General features: G+C 48.5%; 1 protein-coding gene across 2 annotated transcripts in view; it reads left to right on the top strand.

Annotated features, from left to right (window-relative positions):
- The window catches only part of ARID1A (AT-rich interaction domain 1A), a 54,443-nt gene that overhangs the window by 13,317 nt on the left and 20,714 nt on the right, over nt 1-20,412 (top strand). For both annotated transcript variants that reach the window (XM_018081294.3, XM_008920535.3), the window contains exons 2-4: nt 7,277-7,489; nt 8,202-8,660; nt 9,680-9,793. In XM_018081294.3, the coding sequence (XP_017936783.1) occupies nt 7,289-7,489; nt 8,202-8,660; nt 9,680-9,793 (774 nt within the window). In that variant the 5' untranslated portion in view covers nt 7,277-7,288. The remainder of the gene's footprint in view (nt 1-7,276; nt 7,490-8,201; nt 8,661-9,679; nt 9,794-20,412) is intronic.

Below are 20,412 nucleotides of genomic sequence, written 5' to 3'. Positions count from 1 at the left end.
TGTGTTCCAGAAGTCAGGTTTTGGTACTCCCAAGCTTATGGGTGTGAGTCAGATCATCCTGTCCTGCTTCCTGAATGGAGTGCTGTTCCCAAAGTCATGGTGCTGCCCCGGAGAGAAGGCAAGGAGGGTCACTGGTGGGTGCTGAGCAGGGCCAGCACGGGCTCAATGTGCTGTCCTGCTGGTGCTGAGGGACTGAGGGAAGTTAATAGATTTCTCAAGTTAAAAAAGGGAGGGGGGAAAAGCAAAACAGGAACTGTGCATTCCTGTGATGTTCTCAGGAAAACATACTTGTCGTTTAAACTGTCCTGGTGAGATGGTGGATACACCTCACTGTAGTGTTTACCACGGGGTTTTCTAGGTGTTTTCTTTTGGGAGCACCTTTATCTACTACAGGAGGGATCTTTATTTTCACTTTAACCTCCCCTCAGCCTCTTGTGTCTCTCTTGAAAAGCAGACCACCGTGGGAAGAGGGGCAATGGAGCGTGACCCGGCACACTGGCCCTTCAGAAGGCTATAAAAGGCAGCGAGTTCAGGCTGGGGTGTTGACCTTAGCACAGCCAGTTGCACCTTAAATAGATCAGATGAAAGTGCCCCTCACTGGAAGATGAACCATGTTTGCTCCCAAATGGGGACGGTCGTTAGTTTGTGCTCGTTTCTCTGCTTATTGGAGTCACCTGTGTGTGGAGTTTTGGAAGAGACAGATGGGTGTGAAGGTGTCTGAACTGCAAACATGAGCGTGACCAGCTCAAAGTAGGGTTTGCTGAAGCCTCCTGTGTTGCTCATTGGATGTTGTTGTGTCCCACCTCTCTGTTAGTTGTGCTTTCGGCGATGTTGTGGCATTGCCCTGGTGGTGAGTTATTCCCAGAAGGGAGTAACTGCTGGTGTCAGCTGGTGGAATTGCCACGGCCTGGTTGATTTTGGTGGATCTCCAAGGCTTTGTGCCAGCTTTGGGCAATACCTCCCCTGTGTTTCATGCTTGTTCACGAGACCTGTGCTTTATGAGCAGGTGCCGTCGCACTTAATGTCACTGTGGAGCACATGGAAAATGGGGTTTGTCTTGCTCAATGCACTGGTACCTTGATGCTGCAGGCAGTGTAACTCTCACAGCGCCTCCTGGGCATAAAAATACGGCAGAGGTTTAGTTTAGGGGGAGGGTTTAGAGGTGGGAGATCGAATCTCCTGTCCCTGGAAGCAGTGTGGATGTGGTGCTGGAGGTTGAGACCTCCAAGACCTGACCCAGCACTGGTGGGTCATGGCAACCTGAGCTCTTGGTAACTCCAGAGGATGCAGAACATACTAGAAATGGCAAAGGTCAGTGCAGCCTCTTGGCTTTGATTAGGGATAGTTTTTAGAGACACTAATGCTGGGTTGATAAAGCTTCTTGGCAGCCTTGTGATCAAGACAAAATATTCTTTCCTGAGTGATTCTCTGTTTCTCTTGACTCTCCTGTGGAGGTTCCCTTTCCTGCCTTGGCAAGGTTGGTGTTTTTCAATGGGGCGGAAGGAACTGGAAAACTGATTTTGAACCCAGGTCTGTTCCTGAGCCATTTTAGGTGTTCCCAACCTGTTATGGTGCTGCTGCTGTCACTGCTTTTCTGCTTCATCCAGGTCATTGCTTTTGGTAGGAACAGCATAGGACGGTTTGGGGGGCAGGGGTAGTTTTACTCCTTTGCCTGCTTTCAGTGATTAGATCCAATATGACCACAATCCCAGCTGACAAATTCTTGGGGAACACAGCTCCCCTTTCCCAGCGTTGTCCATCACTAATGCAGTTTTTGTAGCCAACACAGCAATGTGCTTTGTAGCTCCACTGGCTGCCGAGACCGCTCGTCCTTGCCTTTGGGTAACGAGGGGTTGGAGACACGAGTTGAGAGCCCGTTCTTCTCCAAGACCCAGTTTCTTCACTGCAGTAAGATCCCGTGTGGATCCAGCCTGGGGCAGGTGAGCAGTTGGTTCCCTGAGCCTGCGGGACGGGGTGAACCGGGACCGCTCAGCGTCTTCTCAGCTCAACAACTTCCAGCCCCCCAGGGGGTCGGGTGGTCCCCGTTCTCCAGCCATACTGAGGGTGGGCAGGGAGCAGCTGCTGCCTCTCACTGGATTCCCCAGGCCTGGCCTGGCTCGTCTTTGTACCGGTAGCCAAACAATAGTTGGTGCTGGCGGGGCCATGTGGCGCGTCACGTGCGGGGCTGTTGCTGCCGGGGTCCTTCCCATCTGTTCCCGGCTCTTTCTGGGTTATCCGGCGCGGGTCCAAGTCCTCGCAGGCAGCCAGCTCCGTGGCCAGAGATTACGAGCACTAACCTTCCTGGCAGGAGTTGGTGTGGCTTTGCTTTTTATGCAGATTAGCCATGTGCTTCTCACTTCAAGGCGTTCCACAGGAAAAGACGTTTCCTGTGTTTGGTTCTGGGTGGGCGGCTCCGGCTCCAGTGCCGGCCGGGGCTGAGCCGGGCTCGGGAGAGAGGGATTACGGCGCTTGGCCCCCCCTTCCCCTTCCACCTCCACTGCTACGTCACCACAACACAACCACACGCGCGCTCATACTGTTGGTGTCATTCATTCAGTGCCAAGATTGCTTTAAAAAATTCCCTTGGCCCCAGTTCAAACAGGAGTACAGCTGGGATGTGTTAGATTTTAGGCAGTCTGCCCTCAATTTGAGATGAGTTATAAATAGCAGTGCCGACTTCCTTAACTACCACTCTCCGAGGTAAAATGCAGGTTAATGACTGTGGGAATCAATTAGGGCTCCTCTCGGTTAAACAGCCAGGAATGCTCTTTATTATTTTTTTATCACAAAAAACGGACAACGGAGCTGGTCAGGAAAAGGTTTAAGAGCCAAGGTGAGGGCTTTGGGCTTTTCTCTTATTTTTTTGGCATTTTTATTTTTTCAGGGGGCAGATGAGGAAACCAGTTGTGGCCAGCACCCCACATTTGCCAATAGCTGAATGATGCTGATTTGAAACTGGAGAGTTCAGCAAATGACTCTCCTTCCTTTTCTTCCTCTGGCCTAATAAAATAGAAATACGTAATAAGGTAACTGGGAAGGTCAGAATTCCATTTTTCTGTACAGCTGTGGAGGGTTTGGCTCTTGCTTCCGAAGCGGGATTTGCCTCTTCCCTTTACTCATTTTCCTACTGGGACCAATAGCAAGTCCCCTCCAATTTAACCAAACTACTCGTTCAAGAGGCCAAATTTCTCTTCTACCAGACAAAATCTCAAAAGAACTGTTGTGTAATCCTCTTGTCTGCTTAAAGCTTTTCTTTTCTTTTTTGTTTTTTGAGGAAAACGCTGGTGTTGTTTGGAAGAAGAGCTGATTTCCCTGTGCTGCTTCATTTTAGGGGTCTGACACCCTTCACATCACACGTAGTGATTTGAAGAGCTTTTGAACTCGGCAATTTAAGCTCACTCTGGGCTTGCTGTTACAAACTCTTTAGCCTAGAAATATATCTAAATTTTCCCAAAAGCTCAGCAGTTTCCCTGGAGCACCAGCGTTCGGTCGCTCTCATTACACACAGAACCACCCAGCTCTCCTTTGGGAAGTTTGACTGGTGGCAGGACAATATTTTGCCAGGTTTTGGTACTTGACAGTGTTACACAACAGCAGAGATAGCGGGATTGAGGGAGAATAGAAGCAATTTCTATGAATGCAGGGAGGTGTAAGCAGGGGGTCTGGACTTCAGTGATCAAGGAGCAACACTTTTCTCTCAATTATGTCTCTCTGTGGCAGGGCCTTTGCTTTTGAAGTGTAATCACAGTAATCTACTCCTGTGGTTTCCTATTGAAAGGATTTCCCACGTATCAGTCCAGAGAAGAATTTCCAGCCTTTTGCAGTCGGAGTTTGGTATTTCCTTATTAATCCTGAAGTGTTCTTGCAGGCATCGCTTCCTCTCGGCCCAGCTCGTGTGACACGGGCATACAAAGGGGCTGTGCAGCACCTCTGCTCCTCCCAGCACCTTCACAGGAGCTCTTGGATCAATCCCCACATCCCTGCGTTTCAACCTTTTTCTTTTCATGAGGCGCACGTAGTTAAACTGCCTGAAAGGATTGAGGTAGCAGATTCAAGGAGGCTTCCTGATGGTTGGCTCTTTGAGCCAGAGCAACAATACCAAGTGGAGAGCAGTTAAAGCCCCGTCAGCAAGACGGAGATGTGGGATATTTTGAATTAGTGGGGTATTTTGAGGGAGGAAACAACACGTTGCAGCGTTTGAGATGCAGCCCCGGGGAGCACGAATTAGCCTGTTGGCTTGCAGGAGCCTGTGTATGAAATAGTTCCTTCATTAGAGGTTAATTGGCGTTTACATTTCTTCTGTTGATAGAATTTTATCTTTAAGGCTGCAATTTAGATACTCTTCGTGTTTGTTTTTAGCATCTTCTCTGTGCTGGGGCCTGTTGGAAGGGTAGCAGTTTGAGGCACTGTTGTGTCCTCCTATGCTGAGCAATCAAGGTGACTTGGTCACATCCTGGAAATATCTTTGGGGTTTGTGTTTTGGGTTTTTTTCCTTCCCTGTCTTCTTTTTTTTTTTTTTTTTTTTTTTAATGGCTGCATAAAGTTCCAAATGTTTCTTGGGAGTTTTTTAGCATTCGTCATGCTTCCTGTAGGAGTCATGAAAAAGTGAATCCTCACCTTGTTTCTCTCTTTTCTGAAGAGATGGTTACTGTTGTGGGTGACCACAGGCAAGAAAATCAGTGCAGAGGTGTGGCAGCATGTGGTCTGAGTGTATTTAAAAAAAAAATAAATTAAAACCCAAAATCCCTCAAAAGGAATGTATTTGAGAAGCTACCTGCAGAGGTGAGTTATAACCAGGAGGAAGCAAGTAACAAACGGAAAAGATGCTGAAATGTTTAGTCAGTAACCCCAAAGTTGCACTTTATCAGGTGGAAGGAAGGATGTGTGTGTTTGGGGGTGGTGAGAGAGAGGCTGAAGTCAAAAGCCAGGGACTGGGAAACCTCCTGGTGGCCCTGTTTTTACATACCAAAGAAGATAATGTGGGGAGGGAGAAGATGTCAGTAATGTAAGGTGATACCCACAAGGCAGGACTGGGGAAGCATTAGCAACAATTGCTGGGAAGATGTAAACACCATTTGCATCCTTTAGGGTGTATGGGGGCTCCACATGGGTGCTCCATTCAGGATTGAGCCCTGTAGCTCTGAGGATTCCAAGCAGAACCATCAAAGAGCTCTTTTTTCTGCCCCCATGAATGGAAGCTCCTTTTCAGAGCCAGGCACAGAACCCTGTGTGGGCTCTGGGTGTGGAGTGCAGGGATCTGGGGCTTCCTTGGAGAAGGAGCCTGGAGTCCTGCAGCCTGTGTCTGTGTTACTCCTCAGCAGCAGCAGCATCTGTGGTAACTTGAACACAAAACACAAAATACAACTTGTTCAGAACTGTTTTAGTATCAGCGTGGAGGAGAATGGGAACATGAGCACAGCTGAGCGTGGAAGGGCATCCAAAATCCGCCTCTGTAGGGAGAATCACACCAGTGCCATGCACAGGGTCGTTTGGGAGCAGGTTCCACAGGATGACAGATGCTGTGTTTGCAGGGATGTTTGCTTTACCACCCCTGACAGAGCTCAGGGAGCATCTGGACAAGGCTCACAGGCACATGGTGTGACTCTTGGGGGTGTCCTGTGCAGGGAGTTGGACTCCATGATCCTTGTGGGTCCCTTCCAGCTCAGCATATCCTATGATTCTGTGGGTGTCTGAAGCTGGGCTGGAGTAGAGTAGAGGACTTGGACCTGGTTCTTAACTGATTTGTGCCATGTTGGTGTGGGGAGCCTGCTTTCCACTGAGCGGGCAGCCCCCCTTTTCCCAATAACGGGGTGCTTTTCCTGCCATCCCCATTAAATCCCTCACATGGCCCAGCTGCTGTTGCCCCACCAGAGCACCATTAACTCCCTGTGGTGCCCCTCTGGCTCGGTGTTGCTGTGGGCTCGGGGCTGAGCCTCTGCTGGCAGCCAAACTCAGCAGACAGCTGGTCAAACAAATGTTCACAGGGTCTGTGTGCTGGGGCTTCAAGCTGTGCTGGCTCTTGGGGTAGGATTTTCTGAAGTGTAGCATACTGCAAGAACTTTTTTTTTCCCTGGGAGGGTGGATTCAGCAAACATAAGTGAAATCCTGTTCTGGTCTCCGGGATTCTTCAGATTTTCCAGCCAGAGCTGGCTGTGTGTGATATTTGCTTGTGCAGACCTGTAGTGCCACTCCTCAAGCACCTGAGCTCAGCTAGAGAGGGTGGATCTGTACAAATACCACCCCAGGGCTTGTGGCAGGAAGGGATGGTGTAATAGAGAGTCCATTGTCATGGTGATCTGGTGGAAAACATCTAATTGGTATTAGTTAGGTCACCAGGAGATCAGGGAAGGATTCCCATTCAGTCCAAGTGGTGGAGGTTAAGGACTGTGCTGGGATTCATTTAGAGGTCACCATGCCAAAACAGCCCTTCCTTTAGTGTGGGAACAGCACTGCCAAGGTAAAAAAAGAAAACCTCTGTTTTGAGGTTTATAGTCTTGAGGTTTATGGTGCTTTCAGGAAATCTGATTGACTATTCCCACGTCTTGGCTCCAGGCAGGGGTAGCACAGATTAGGAAGTCCAAGGAAAGTTGCATTTATTCAGTTGTCTTGTCTCAGCTCTAAAGCTCAGGGAGCTGACTTTCAAGGCTGACAAAGTGTTTTTTGCCTGCATCCGAATAAATTCCATTCAGAACTCTTTATTCTACAAAAGGCAGCAGACACAAAGCACATGTAAAAAAAAAAAAAAGGCAAAAATAAAACTGCTGTGGATGTCAGTAGCACTGACCAGCGTTACTGCATCAGTGTGGATTAATTGAAATGCATAAGTGTAAATTAACAGCCTGTAGTGTTTTGGGAGACCTTGTTATACGTGAAAAAAAACAGTGTTTCTTGTGAATATTTAAATTTCCAGCCCAAATTTACCTTGTTGTGGAATATCTGGACATTAAACTACTACCTGCTATGGGGAAAAGCCGCTTACACTGATAATTCATCTTTCTTAATGATCCTTCTTCCCTGTCCTGCCACGGGAGATATGTCAGCATTAAATGACTTCTCATTGGGTTTGTTCTTGGCGAAACATCTGTGGGTTTGAAAGGACAGCAGGAATCCTGCTGTAATTCCAACTGTAATGTTGGGGTTTAGCAGCTGGGAAGAGGGAGACGAGGAGCCTTTTCCCTGCGCCGACCTGTTGGAGTTTTCTTCTGGGGTTTTTGGGAAGTCGGGAGCAATTCCCGTAGCATTGGATGTACATCACGTGTCACAACTTGCCTTGCAGCCCTCGAGCCCGATGGATCAGATGGGGAAGATGAGGCCACAGCCCTACGGAGGGAACAACCCCTACACACAACAGCAGGGACCTCAGGCGGGGCCACAGCAAGGACATGGCTACCCAGGACAGCCCTATGGGCCACAGACTCCCCAGAGATATCCCATGGGAATGCAAAGCAGGACGCAAAGTACGATGGGCAGCATCTCATATGCACAGCAGGTAGAGCACCTGGTCTTCTGTGGTCTCTGTTACAGCAGGGAAAAGAGCAACAGAATGCTGTGTCTTCTGAAGGGGATCACGTTCTGCCAGGTTGGAACTGGTTATTTAGGCAAAATGGCATTTCTTTAGGCTGCATTTTGCCCCACACCTGGATCCAGGTGTGATCGACACCCGAGGACCTGTGGAATCCTCGTCTCCAAGAGAAGCAGCAGCAGAGCAGTGAATCCAACAAGGGAAAAATAAATAGCGAGGGGAGGGAGATCCTCTTTCCGCTGTGTTGTGTTAAAGACACAGCTGTTCTTTGCAGAAGAAATGACTTCAGGTCAGTTTTGGCTCATTACATGATCCGAGTGGCGCCTGCTGGACTGTTTGCAGGATTCAAGAGACAATTTTTATTTATTTATTTTTTTTCTATTGGAGCAAGCAGTTTTTCCTTTCAGTTTTGAAGGGTGGTCAGATGGAGATCCCTAAAGGCTTAGCTATTAAAATTTTGTTACTGCCAAGAATAATGTCACACACAAGTGACTTTTGCTGTTGTCTGGGAAATACGTAGGTGTTGGCATTTCCAGTACGTTCCCAGTTAACTGCTCTGCACAGGTTTCTGAGTTTTTACTTCTTGAGGATAATCTCTGTGTGTGTGTGTGTGTGTGTGTGTGTGTGTGTGAGAGAAATACCTTTGTAACTGGCATAACTCCATCCTCTTCCTCTGCAGATGCCTCCCTACGGGCAGCAGGGCCCCAGCGCGTATGGGCAGCAAAGCCAGACTCCATATTACAACCAGCAAAGCCCTCACCCCCAGCAGCAGCAGCCTCCATACTCCCAGCAGCCTCCATCCCAGACCCCTCACTCTCAGCCTTCTTATCAGCAGCAGCAACAGCCTCAATCTCAAGCTCCACAGCTCCAGACATCGCAGCCGGCGTATTCCCAGCAGCAATCCCAGCCGCCCCATCAGCAGTCCCCGACTCCATACCCCCAGCAGCAATCCACAGCCCAGCAGCACCCCCAGAGCCAGCCCCCCTACTCCCAGCAGCAGTCCCAGTCGCCGTACCAGCAGCAGCAAACCCAGCAATCAGCTTCCTCAGCCCTGTCCCAGCAGTCCTCGTCGTACCCCCAGTCCCAGCCGCCGCAGCCGCAGTCTGCGTATTCCCAGCAACGCTTCCCCCCTCCTCAGGTAGGTCATCTCCTGCCTTTTTTATTTTTTTTTATCTTCTGCAAGTGTTTTGTTGTTTGTTTGTTTTTAAAAAGTTGTGCAAATCCTTTTGGTTCGTGCGTTAAAATCGGTTGAACGCGTCAACGAGTCGGGTGGGAGGATATGATCAGAGCCGGGCTGACTCCTCTTGTGTCTCAGATGTGGTGGTAACAGGCCATGCTAATACTGCAGTTTTAAAGACTCATGCTAAGGAAAATGCTGCTGGTTGGCAGTTCAGGAAGAATTTGTTCATGGAAAGGGTTGTCAGGCATTGGAACTGCTCAGGGAGGTGGTGGAGTCCCCACTCCTGGAGGTGTTCAGGGAACAACTCAGTGCTCTGGTCTGGTTGACAAGGTGGTGATTGGTCAGAGGTGAGACTCAATGACCTTGGAGGTCTTTTCCAACCTCAGTGCTTCTGTAAATAGCAGTGTAAAGGATTCCACAATGGAATGGTTTCCACCTGCAGTTCTCCAGGTGGTCCCACAGCTACTTGTTTCAGCACAATGGCAGAGCACAGTTTGCAGAGCGACACGTGGGTGGTGATGGAAGAGTTTGCTCTTAAATGTAAAACTTGGCTTTAGGGAGGAGAAACAAAGCTGGCTGGGACCTTTCAGCAAACACTGCGACGCATCCAAGGCAGCTGTTGAAAAGTGGAAGGTTTTAATTGACTTGCCTTGTGTATGTAATGAGGTACTTGGTGAGATGTTAGAAGGTGAAGAAGTGAAATGAGCAGGTCCCAGGACAGCCTCTGATCTCCAGGATCTGTTGTAAGGGAAAGCTCCAGAATACTGTTCTGTCAGGTTTTAGACTTGTACTCCCAACTCTGTAGTAGTTGGGCAGTGTTTGTGTGCAAATCTTTGCTGTCTTGCCTCCTGTTTTGATCAAATGTCACCAAGGGAACACGAATCTTCCACAGTGTGAGAATATACCAGAGTGATTCCAACAGAGGCTTTATTGCATTCCCATTTGTGGTGTTTTTGTGGTGTTTCTTGATGTTTCAGGAGTTATCTCAAGACTCATTTGGGTCCCAGGCATCATCTGCTCCCTCAATGGCTTCCAGTAAAGGGCAAGAAGACATGAACTTGAATCTTCAGTCCAGACCTTCCAGCCTGCCGGTGAGTGGAGGGAACGGGGTGAGGGCAATCAGAAGCACAGCAGGATAAATTAGCACTGGTAGTATTCCACATGGAAATGGGAATGATGGAGGCTGCCTGTGCTTTTTACTAAGTCATTAGCTTCTGGCTTCCCACTGGAGATTGAATGTAATTTACAAAAGTAATGGATTTGAGAGGGAAGTTTAACCCTGAGTACTCTGCTTGGCAGGTTCTGCCGAAAACATTTCATTTTTTGGGCTCTCTGTTTGCAGTGGCTGAAGTACCTGACCTCTGTCAGAGTAGGCCCTGACTTTCAGGGGAAATTGTCTTATTTTTATTTTATTTTTCTGTTCCTTAGCCCACTGTGGCACTGGTGGTTGGCAGCCTGGAGCACCATTCCTTTTCTGTCTCGTTGGATCCTTATACTGCTGATTTAAGCTTCTTTGGTCCAATCTGACTGAACAGTTGGTGAAAAAGACAAGTTTATTAGTACCTGGAGTGAGGAAGATCAGTCCCATGTAGCTCCTTCCTTGACAGATGGAGAATTATATTTCCTTTTGCATCCTAAATCTGCTTGCTGGATGTGCAGTGACCAGTTGGGGATGAGATTAGTGCCCAGCGTTCAGCACTTTTTGGACCAGAGTAGTTTAACTTTGGGTTAAAACATCAAGAAAATGGAGAAGTATTAAAACTTTAGATTAGTTTGCACAACTTGGTCTGTGCCTTTGACTTGGAGGAAAAGTTTGGAGCTGCTGAGTTCCGATTTTACTGGTTGCATGAATTCTACCCAGTAGGAAGTGAGTGAACTTTTATTTTTTTATTTAACCACTGGCTAAATCAGTGTTTGGAGCTGCAGTTGGATTGGCCAGAGGAGTGAGCTGTGTGTATAACCAAGTTATTTTTGCTCCCAGCAATGAGAACAGCTTTGTTGTGAGCCCCTTGAAATAATTCCTTTGGATTGTGGGTACAAATTGTCACCCAAAAATACAGAGTGATTCTAGTTCTGACCACCTAATGGGAGTAGTTGTGGGTTGTTGCCGTTTTCTTCCCTCTCTCTTTTTTTTTTTTTTTTTCCTTTTGGACCCTGATTACAAAGATTTAATTTGTTCTGAGGCCTGGGGAAAAAAAAAATCTTTTTAAATAGCATGTTTCTTTCCACTCTGCCTCTCCACAAGTTCTTCCATGTGACCCATCTTCTGGCGAGGAACGTAGGAAAAGTGAAGTGAAGTAATTGAAGAAATTGCTGTAGCTTGGAACGGTGGGAAGTCCTGTTCAGTGGCATTGTTGATGGAGCCTTCCTGAACCCTACTGATCCCCCTGCCTTGGATTATAGGAATTTGTAACTCTGCTTTGCAGAAGTGGCTCCTGCTCAGCACCAAGTGGGAGTTTGTTTTATACCTTGTGGTTAAATATATTTGGCCCTTTTCAAGTTGTCCCTTCTCCCTAGCAGTCTAAGAAAAGGAATTCATCTCTGCTTCAAGAGTGGAGGAACCCAGAAATGAGGGAATATGTGGTTTTCCTGGCCTTGTCACCAAATAATTTGCATTTGAGAAATCCAGCAGTCTTTAGCTTGCTGGTGTATTTTTGGGCCTTTTCTTTCTTGGTAGGCAAAACTCAAAAAAAGGAGGCTCCCTGCAGAAAAATCACTCTTATTCTTGTACTTGTTCCACAATTCCTTGTCACCTTGTTTGGATCCTGTAGGACAAGAGCAGCCACCAACTGAGAAGGGCCTCAGACAGGGATGCTGTGGGGTGGTTAAAAGGGATGCTGGAAACCAACTCCTTGTTTTCAGTGATCAATCTCCTGCACAAAGTTTGGCCTGGGGATGCTCAGGAACACAAGAGCTCCATGGAAGTGCACCATCAATTTCTTTTTATCTTCCTGATATTGCTCAGTCTGTCTGGTTTAGAAGGTTTTATCCTGCTCAGGAGGATTCCTAGATCCCTCTTTTGCCATCATGGATGACTTACAGAAGCAGAGTTAGTTTGTGGGCTTTTATTTTTTTTTTTTTCCTATTTCTGAGCCCTTTTCCAAGCCTCAGTGGGCTCTGTGGAATTGCTCACTGGGAATCTTGGAATCAGGGCAAATCATGCCATGCATCATCTTTAATTAAACATATATCAGCCCCCAGCAGGAAAAGGGAGGTTCCTGCTTTTTGGGTCCTTGGAAAGTATTAAATTTATGTACCCAATGCCTTTGTGAGGCTCTGGCCTTTACACGTTGATATTGTAGATCAGTGTTCACTTTGGAATTCTAAGCAATAAAGGGGGAATATTTCTTTGGCTGATCCATCACCCTTTCAGGAGGTGGTGATCTCCTGGCAGGGACATTGTCAAGTTGTTCAGCTCCCGTGGCTTTGTCAGGAGGGACCTGAGGAATGTCACGTTGATTGTTCTGGGTGGGGGCTTCGGAATCCCTTCCCAGTGATGATTTTTGTGCCACTAACTAAACTTCCTCCTGAGCTCATATGAGCTCTCTGATGGCTTTTAAAGAGGAATAGCATCCCTGTGAGTGTCCTGGCTGTTCTTCCTTCCTGTAGCAGGCAAGGTGAGGAATTTCTATGTAAAATTCACTGCTTCCCAAGGGAGCCTCTGCCAGGATTGCAGCCAAACTAAACTTAGATTGCAATTGCACAGGAGAAGTGAAGTGCAGTCTTTTGTGTCTGGGTGTAACAGAGGAATAGTCATCCTTAGGATAAAACTGTTTCTCCCAGGAGATTCCCAAGTCTCTTCTCCTTAGCAAAAAAATTCCTCCTGGCGAGTTCGTATCCAGTTTATCCGGTGTCTTCACCGTTTGAAGTTTGGGTTCTGAGGCTGAAAGAGTCAAACATTTCCAGCTATTACCTGCCTCCAACCATGGAAGGTGCTGGCAGCAAGTCTGGGAGAAGCAAATTGGGTGCTGGAGCATCCGTTTGGGTTTGGATTGCGGGTCGGTTCTGCCCCAAAGTTCTTTGGAGTTTTAGGATTGTTGGGAGGGATTTTGTATCTCCCTGTGGAACGTGGAGCAGATGTTAACTTTGCCCCAATCTCTGTCTGATGGCTTTGAAGGAGTTGGGGGCAAGTTCCTGGTGGCTTTGAGGTGGATGAGGGGTGGAGGCAGTGGTGCCCACCAGGCTGTTCATTCCTTCCCAGCCACAGGTCGGTGTCTGTGGTGTTTGAGCTTCCAGGTTGGCCCCCAAAGCCATTTTTGAAGCAAATCTGTGTCCACTGGCTTATATTTACTTTTCACTGGAGCTTCTGGGATTTCTTCAGAGAAGTTTTCCTACATGTGGAGCCTAAAACTGGTGTGAGAGGTATTGTTTCAGCATTTCAGTAGGAAAGGTTTTTGCTTGGGGTGGGACATACAGCCAAACCAGGAGGGCAGATACTGGCGTGGTTTTGGAGGTCCTGACTCTGCAAAGTTATGTTTGGATTTTTCTGGCAGCAAACTAGGACAGCTTGGGCTAAAGTTTCAGAATTCCCTGCCCAGAGTGTCCTTAGTTTGGTCAGTGTACTGGATATCCCGAGGGAGAAACCCCATCCGTGTTCTGGGCAGTTTATATTCATCTTGTTGTAGAGCAGGAATACTTTCAACTTCAGTATTTTGATTTTTTGCACTATTGGAAAACTGTTTGGTTTATTAGTGGTGTTTCACTTTGGTTCATGCCTGACTTTAAATCTGAAAAGTGTCTTGTCAGTGGCAGAAAGGATTGTAACCAACTGAAAACATTCCTGATCCATGCTTGACTTCCAAACTTGCCTTTTGGTCTTGGGTCTTTGCAGTGTGGATTTAACAAAACTGGGATTTGTGGGGAGGGGAGAGGAATGAGGCTGCAGAGTTTTGGCAGAGCCTGTCTGTGAATATCCCCAGCAGTTGTGGGGTGGTTTTGGTTTGATTATCTCTTCCTTTCTAAGTCAAGTAGTTACTGAATTTGGACCCTGGAGGTTGTCACGGAAGCACAATTTGAATTTTCCATTCTTAACAACTGGTCATTTCAACTTGTGCTCTGGGAGTGCTTGAAGTGGAATAAAGTTGAGCTCTGTCAGCTGCGTCCCCTGACCTGGAAATTATCAATGCAACAGGCTGAAATGCAGCAAAAAACTGTCTCAGAGCTGCTGTGGAGGGAGGGAGGAGCAGCCTGTTCTTTGAGCTTAAAATGAATAATTTTGACAATTTTTTCAGGAGAAAGGGAGAAAGAACCTTTTATAGTTGAATCTGCTGGTCACTTCAAGCCTTTTATTTTTTTTTCCCCCTCTCCTTTTTTCTCTTTCCATATGGGACTTCCTGCTTCTGTTTGGTTTGTATTTGGCCTTTTGAGCTTGTCTTATTGCTTGCCTTAGGAGAGGGATTAGCCGTGTGTGCATTTCAAAGCAGGGCAGTGATGTGGGGCCTGGGCAGCACAGTGGATATGCAGATAAACCCACCAGCACCCCGAGGCTTCCCCCAGGAGCACAAGACCCCAAACTCTGGTGGTAGATATCCCTGCATTCCAGTCTATGCTGATCTGAACAGTTTTTATCCGAGTTACAGTGATGGGGTAGTTAAAAATGTGGTTTTCCCTGGTCAGTGATCCTCTGCCCAAGATTTTTTTGAGTGTGTGACTGTGGCCACCATTGCGTGGTTTCTTGAGGAGGCTGTGCCTTTTTTTTTTTCCCCCCCCAATTTTTTACATTTCTCTAATAGTGGAGAGCACAGGGTGCTGCTCCAGAGCCACCCTGACCTTCCACCCTGGCCACTCCAGTTCCACGCCTGCGACCCGCTCCGGGGTTGCTTTGCTGTGTGCCCATGTGGCAGTTTTCTCCTCTCCCACCCCTTCCTCTGGGTCTGAAGGGTGTTCAGGGGGGGAACTCCCCACCCCACACTGCACTGCCTGGAGCCTGTCCCCTTCTCCAGCCTGTCCCCTTCTCCAGCAGCGAGCATCCCCCCGGAGCCGTGCCGGAGCCGCTGATGCAGGAGCTGCGCTATGCTCGATGCCGGGCTCGTTTCCTGTTTCTATTCTGGTCGTGAGCAGCTCAGCTCTGCTTCCTGCCTGCACGCCTCGCACAGATTCCCCGAGCCCCCAGCCCTTCCTTTGCTTCCCAGCGATTCCCACCCAGCTGGAAGCAGAGCCGGTGATCCCCGGAGCGGGCGGCAGCTCCCTCGGCAGCTCCCTCGGCGCAGAACAGGCTCCTGTTCTTTTACCCTTGTTCTTCCAGGCCCTGCCACAGTGATTAGGCAGGTCAGTGCTGCAGCAGGAAATTGCTGTAGGATGACCAGTCCTGCTCTTGGATCCCGAACAATGGTCTGTGCTCCGTCACACGCGTCCCCTGCGCCGCCGCAGCCGCAGGATCCCGAGCTGCTCCTGAGGATCCCGAGCTGCTCCTGAGGATCCCGAGCTGCTCCTGAGGATCCCGAGCTGCTCCTGAGGATCCCGAGCTGCTCCTGCGCCGTGGCCGGAGCTCAGGCCTCACAGGGTGACCCCTCTGCTTCTGCTCTCCTCCTTGTGGGGCTGGGAAATCATTTTTTCACTTCCTTTTTGCTGCTGACTCGGTGTCATTGGAGACCCTTTAAAAGGCGCGGAAGCCGCTTGTCAGTCTGATGTTGGGCTTATGATCCTCGTCCTCTTCCCTTTCCATCAAAACTTAACCCTGCCAGAGGTCTCACCCCGTGCTGGGGAGGGAGAGTCTGTGTTGCTGTGACCTCCATCTGCTGCGTGGAGCGGTTGCAGGGGTAATAAAGGTGTTTAACACAGTGTTTAAGCACTGCCACTGTAGAGCTTTTGCTCTACAGGAATCATTTCCCTCTTAATATCCTTCTGGCGTGCAGGATTGATTTGTCTTGGAGACGAGTGGGATCATAAATGTCATGGAGAAAACTCTTTCCACATGGTGCCCAAATGTGGGGCATGGCAGGGACCCAAGGCTTCAGCTGCCCCCATGCCCTTCCCGCAGCCAGGATGGGCTTGGATGGGTCATGCCAGGATTCCAAACCAGTCCTGGTATTGGAGGAGGAGTTTTATGGTTGGTTTTTATTACAGTTTTGAGTCAAGTCTTACACAGGAAAACAGAAACCTTTATTTAAAGGAAAAAAAAAAAAAGGTTTAATTTCCTGAAATGACAAAAAGTGACAGCTCTAGGAATTGACTGTTTTTGGCATTCTGACCCTGAAGGGGGAGCACCGGGCAGACGTCAGACCCATGGGCCAGGTTTCCATGGATATTTTACCTCTTCCTGTACACACTCCCTGCTCAGAGCCAGAGTGAGAGGGGAATTTCCTTGATTCTTTCCAGTCGTGTCTCTGGTGTCTCCATCCCACACGGATCAGCAGTACCTGGGTGTAAGGATGGCATTACAGAAAGGTTCTTGATGGGAAGTGGTTTCTCTGGAGATGCTCCAAGGTCTGGGGCTCAGCCGCGTTGCTCCATCACTGCCTCCCCACAGGTGTGACAGGCTTTGGGAAGGAGCTGCCAGCTTCCAGCTCTCTCTTAGAATCATAGAATGGTTTGGGTTGGAAGGGACCTTAAAGCTCATCTTGTTCCACCCACGGGCAGAGACACCTTCCAGTGAGAGAACCACCAGGATTCATCAGGCTTGCAAATACCTGAGACCTTAGAAATCTTGTTCTCTCCTAAAACCTTCCTTCCTTCCGCTTTTTCAGAAATTAGTTGCATCACTGTTAATTGTCTCAGAGGCAGATGAGAATACTAAAAGCTGATTTATCTTAAAATCTAAAGTATTGGATGAACAGGGGCCTTTTTAATTTTGTAATCATTTCAGCCTCCTGCCTTTGCTGCACCTCTTTGCCCACCCTGACTCGGGTGGTTGGCTTTGGTGGCACAGTCACATGCTGGGATGACTAAATGCTTTGGAGTCCAAATGTGTGGAACACATCAGAGGATGTGTTCCTCTGGAAAGAGCCTTTCAGAGAAGCACTTCTGGGGAATGGGAATATCCTCATGGCTGGCAACGAGAGGGTTGCTTCCTGCCTCTTCCGTGATTCCGTGTTTTATGTGATCTGGGGTTTGTCTTCAGACTGAAGGAGGAGACTTAAAAACCTCTGGAAGGAAAACAAAAGCTCTTTGAATAAATGGGTTGTGGTTTTGTCAGCTGAGGCCTGTACTAGTTTCCCTCCTGCACTTGCCTTCCCAAGACCAACCTTTCCAAACGATGGGATTGACTTGTAGGTTCCTTAATCCCCACACCATCCAGAAAACCAGTAAGAGCATCCTCTGGTCCTGCTGCCATGTTGCTGCTTGTTGTGCCTGGGATCCTCCTGCTTCGTTCCTGCAGCTTGTTTTGGGGTCAGTGTTGCTGTGGGAGCTGGAGGTTTTATCCTTTCCCTTCTGGATGGATGGGACAACCTCTGGGATAGCTGAAGTGACACTGCTCTGCCAGGCAAAATTCGGCATTTACCTGCTGCCTCGGATATTTGATGTTGTATCAACGTGTGGATAAAGCTGGGAGTGCTTTTAGCAGCTGAGCAGCCTCCAAAGGGTTAAATGGAAACTCTTCTGTCCATTTTTGCTGTTGCATCTCCCGGGCTCCCGCGGAAGAGCTCAGCACCCAGCGCTCTCCGGGTGGGAATGCTGGCCTTCCACATGGCAGGCTTTCCCTTCAGCGACATCTTGTTCTGTGGATGAATCACGTTACTCCTTCCCTACTTTGTGCTGCAACTACAGCTCTGAATCTCTGCTCTCCGAAGACCGAGAAGATGAGATATTTTTTCAGTCTGCTCAGTGCTCGGAGAGGGTGGAAAACCCTCTTGCCTTCCTTTTTTTTTTTTTAAATACGTTTTATTTTATTTTATTTTATTTGGAGGGAGAAGAGAAGGAGGGGTGGCACAGGGTAGGAGCAGGAGATGTGATTAAAGCTCCTGCCGAGTAGATCTGTGGGAGTGGAGTATCGACCTCTGAAAAATCAATGGCTGCTGCGGTAGCAGCGCCGGCTGTTCCGCAAGGCTCCCGTTGCAGGAATGTAGTAAAGCCAGCAGCACTTCCCTCTGTCCTCCTCCCTGCTTTATTTTGTACCTGCTCTCTGCCAGCAGACCAGACTCACCTAGATTTACTGAGCTGGATTAGAACAGCAGCTTATTTTTGCAGTCAGAGAGAAATTCCTCGTGTGCCACCGAGCCCCTCCTCCCGACAGCCTCCTCTCCGAATGCTCCTTTCCCTGCAGTGCAGCTTGAGCCTGCAGCTTCTCCCAGTTTGTCTAAAGCCAGCCTGGAAGAATGAGCTTTTCAGCTTCTTTTTTGGAGCAGGGAAACTGCACGAATCTCTCCTGGCATGTTCCAGTCCCCATCTTAGGTTTGTAATTGTCAGCGCTGGTGCCTGAGAGGAGCTGAAACTCCTCGGAAGGGAAGGGAATATGGACCCTGTAGCACAGGCTGAAGCCTTGCTAGTGTTGCCTCCCTAATATTTGTTTTAGTGGGCAGGTGTTTTCCCCTTGAAGTTGTAAAGTCTAGCACTTATTTCCTCTCCCCAAGGACTGCGTGGATGAGTAAGTGGCACATAAGGACTCGAAGGTCCTTGTGGCACCCTCAGTTTTGTACCAGGATCTTGTTTTTTTTTCTTTTTTCTCTTGCAGAACCTGAGAACTGTCTGCTTTCTTGTTGCCCCACATCACCCTTGCTCACATTAGAGGTTGAGCTTCCAGGGATGTATCCAAGGGGCCAAACCCAGTGATTTCACTGCATAAATAAATCCCTTTGTTCCTTCTGATTGCTGATCTTGTCCCATTTTGAAGTGGGATGTAAGAGAAGAGGCAAGGCCATGAATTTACAGAGTTCCATAAAACATGGAAGTGTAGTGGGCAGCTTGTGCTGGCGTGGCAGTGAGCTTCCTTCTGGGAATTCCCTGGTTTTTATGCCAGGACAAAGTCGTCCTTCCCTGTTAAATTTAAAACCAAGCTTTTTGGCTTGTCACAGAGTAAGGGGTAAGAGCCACGTGGCAGTGGAGGAAACTCTGCACGGTCAGGGGTCACCAGCTCATGTTGCTGGGCTTTGGTTATATTTGATTAGTCTTTAGTCATCTTGGGCAGCTTGGGAATGTGGATGGACATGTTTCCCACATGTGTATGAGCACAAAATCAGTAACAGGTAAACTGACAGCTTTAAAAATACGTGGTTTTGGGTTCTACCCCACTCTTCTCAAAGTATGGCAGGGGACAGAGCACGGGGGAACAGAGTGTTGCCAGAAAGTTCTCAGTGTGGTGAGGGAAAGACATTGGAAAGACATCCTGGTCTGTCACATCTGTGAAACCCTCAGGTTGGCTTTGCCAGGTGTCCTCTTGGATGTGCTGTGGGTGTGTGGTGTGAGTGGAGCACGGGGAGGTCTCCAGGCTGCTCAGTGCTGGGAGACAGTGCTTTGTGGAGCATGAGGTGCAGGATTCAGTTACCTGTGCTGCTGAGCAGGAACGAGTCTATCCATGTCCCCAGAATAGCAGGGAGATCCTGCCAGTCAGCTGTGTAATTGTTGTGATGGAAAGAACTGAGATATTTTGGGTGTGGAAATAAAGGGGGAAGGAAGGGACAAGATTGTGATTTTTTTTAGGTATTGGTAGTTCTTGAGTCAGTGGGAAAGCAACTGCAGAGAGAAAGAACTTGTAATAGAAAGTGGGCATTTCAATTAGAAGAATAAAGAGGCCTTTTCCCTTTCAGAAAGAATGGGGGAATACATTTATCCATTGTTCTCTGGTCTTGCTTGTGAGCATCTTTATGGAAATAACTGACCTTACAGAATTTATAAGCTGCACCACATGCTCATCTCCAGACCATAATTTCCTTGAGTGCTGTCTGGTGATCTGATAGTGCTGGATCATTCCACCCTGCCTGAGCTCCTTCCCTCTTCCCCCACACTTCCCACGTGCACTGAGGCCAGGGAATGGGCAGGGGAGGCTATTCCATTTGCTTTCTGGTCAGTCTTCCTGCTCTTCCAGACAAGTGGGATGGGCCGGAGCGGAGGAGCCTTGAATCTCTCTTCTCCTCTGGGATTTTATTACCTTGATCTTAAGTATTTCTCGTTGTTTCATCTTTCTGTTTGTTTAACAAACAAGCTCCTATCAGATAGTGGGGTGGTGGTTCCTCTTGTCAGATAAAAGAACCCCCGGCTGTTTCCAGCACGAACCAGCCCCGGCTCCCTCGCGTCGGCCGTGCCAGGATAGATGAACTCCCCTGCCCCCTTCCCCTGGGTACCAGATTGTGCGATTCCAGGCCTGGGTTTGTTGTGGTGTGAAAAGGGAGGTGTTGCTGCCGAGCCCTTGTTTGTCAGCAGCACTGACAGAGCCGTGCTGGCACCGGCCAGGCTCGGGCATCCAGTCGCAGCTGGAAGGGTTATCGTTCCAGGGTCCCCGTGGGCTTCCGCTATCGGGTCACATCCCAAAATAACACTGGGCAGTATTTCAAGCGAAGAAACTCAGGCTTTTGGGGCTGCAGCCAGCCTGGAGTGTGAGATTCTGTGTGAAATAGTTGGAATCCCTCCAGCGTTTTTGATCTGCATGGCAGATGAGCAATAAAATGCATAAAAAACACATTGGAAACACGTGAGGAAATTCTCCAGACCCTGACGTTTCCTCCGAGTTGGCAGAGTTACTGCTGCCGAGCCTCACCTCCTGTCTCAGCTCTGTTGGCTGTGCTGGGGGAGGAGGGAAGGGGAGAGCCCTTCTCCTGCTGCTGCTGTGTCTTTCCAG

Source organism: Manacus vitellinus, unplaced genomic scaffold (assembly GCF_001715985.3).
Source record: "Manacus vitellinus isolate BGI_N305 unplaced genomic scaffold, ASM171598v3 scaffold_52_pilon, whole genome shotgun sequence".
Classification (NCBI taxonomy): Eukaryota; Metazoa; Chordata; class Aves; order Passeriformes; family Pipridae; genus Manacus; species Manacus vitellinus.
The sequence above is the reverse complement of the archived record's forward strand: the minus strand, read 5'-3'. Positions and strand labels throughout refer to the sequence as shown.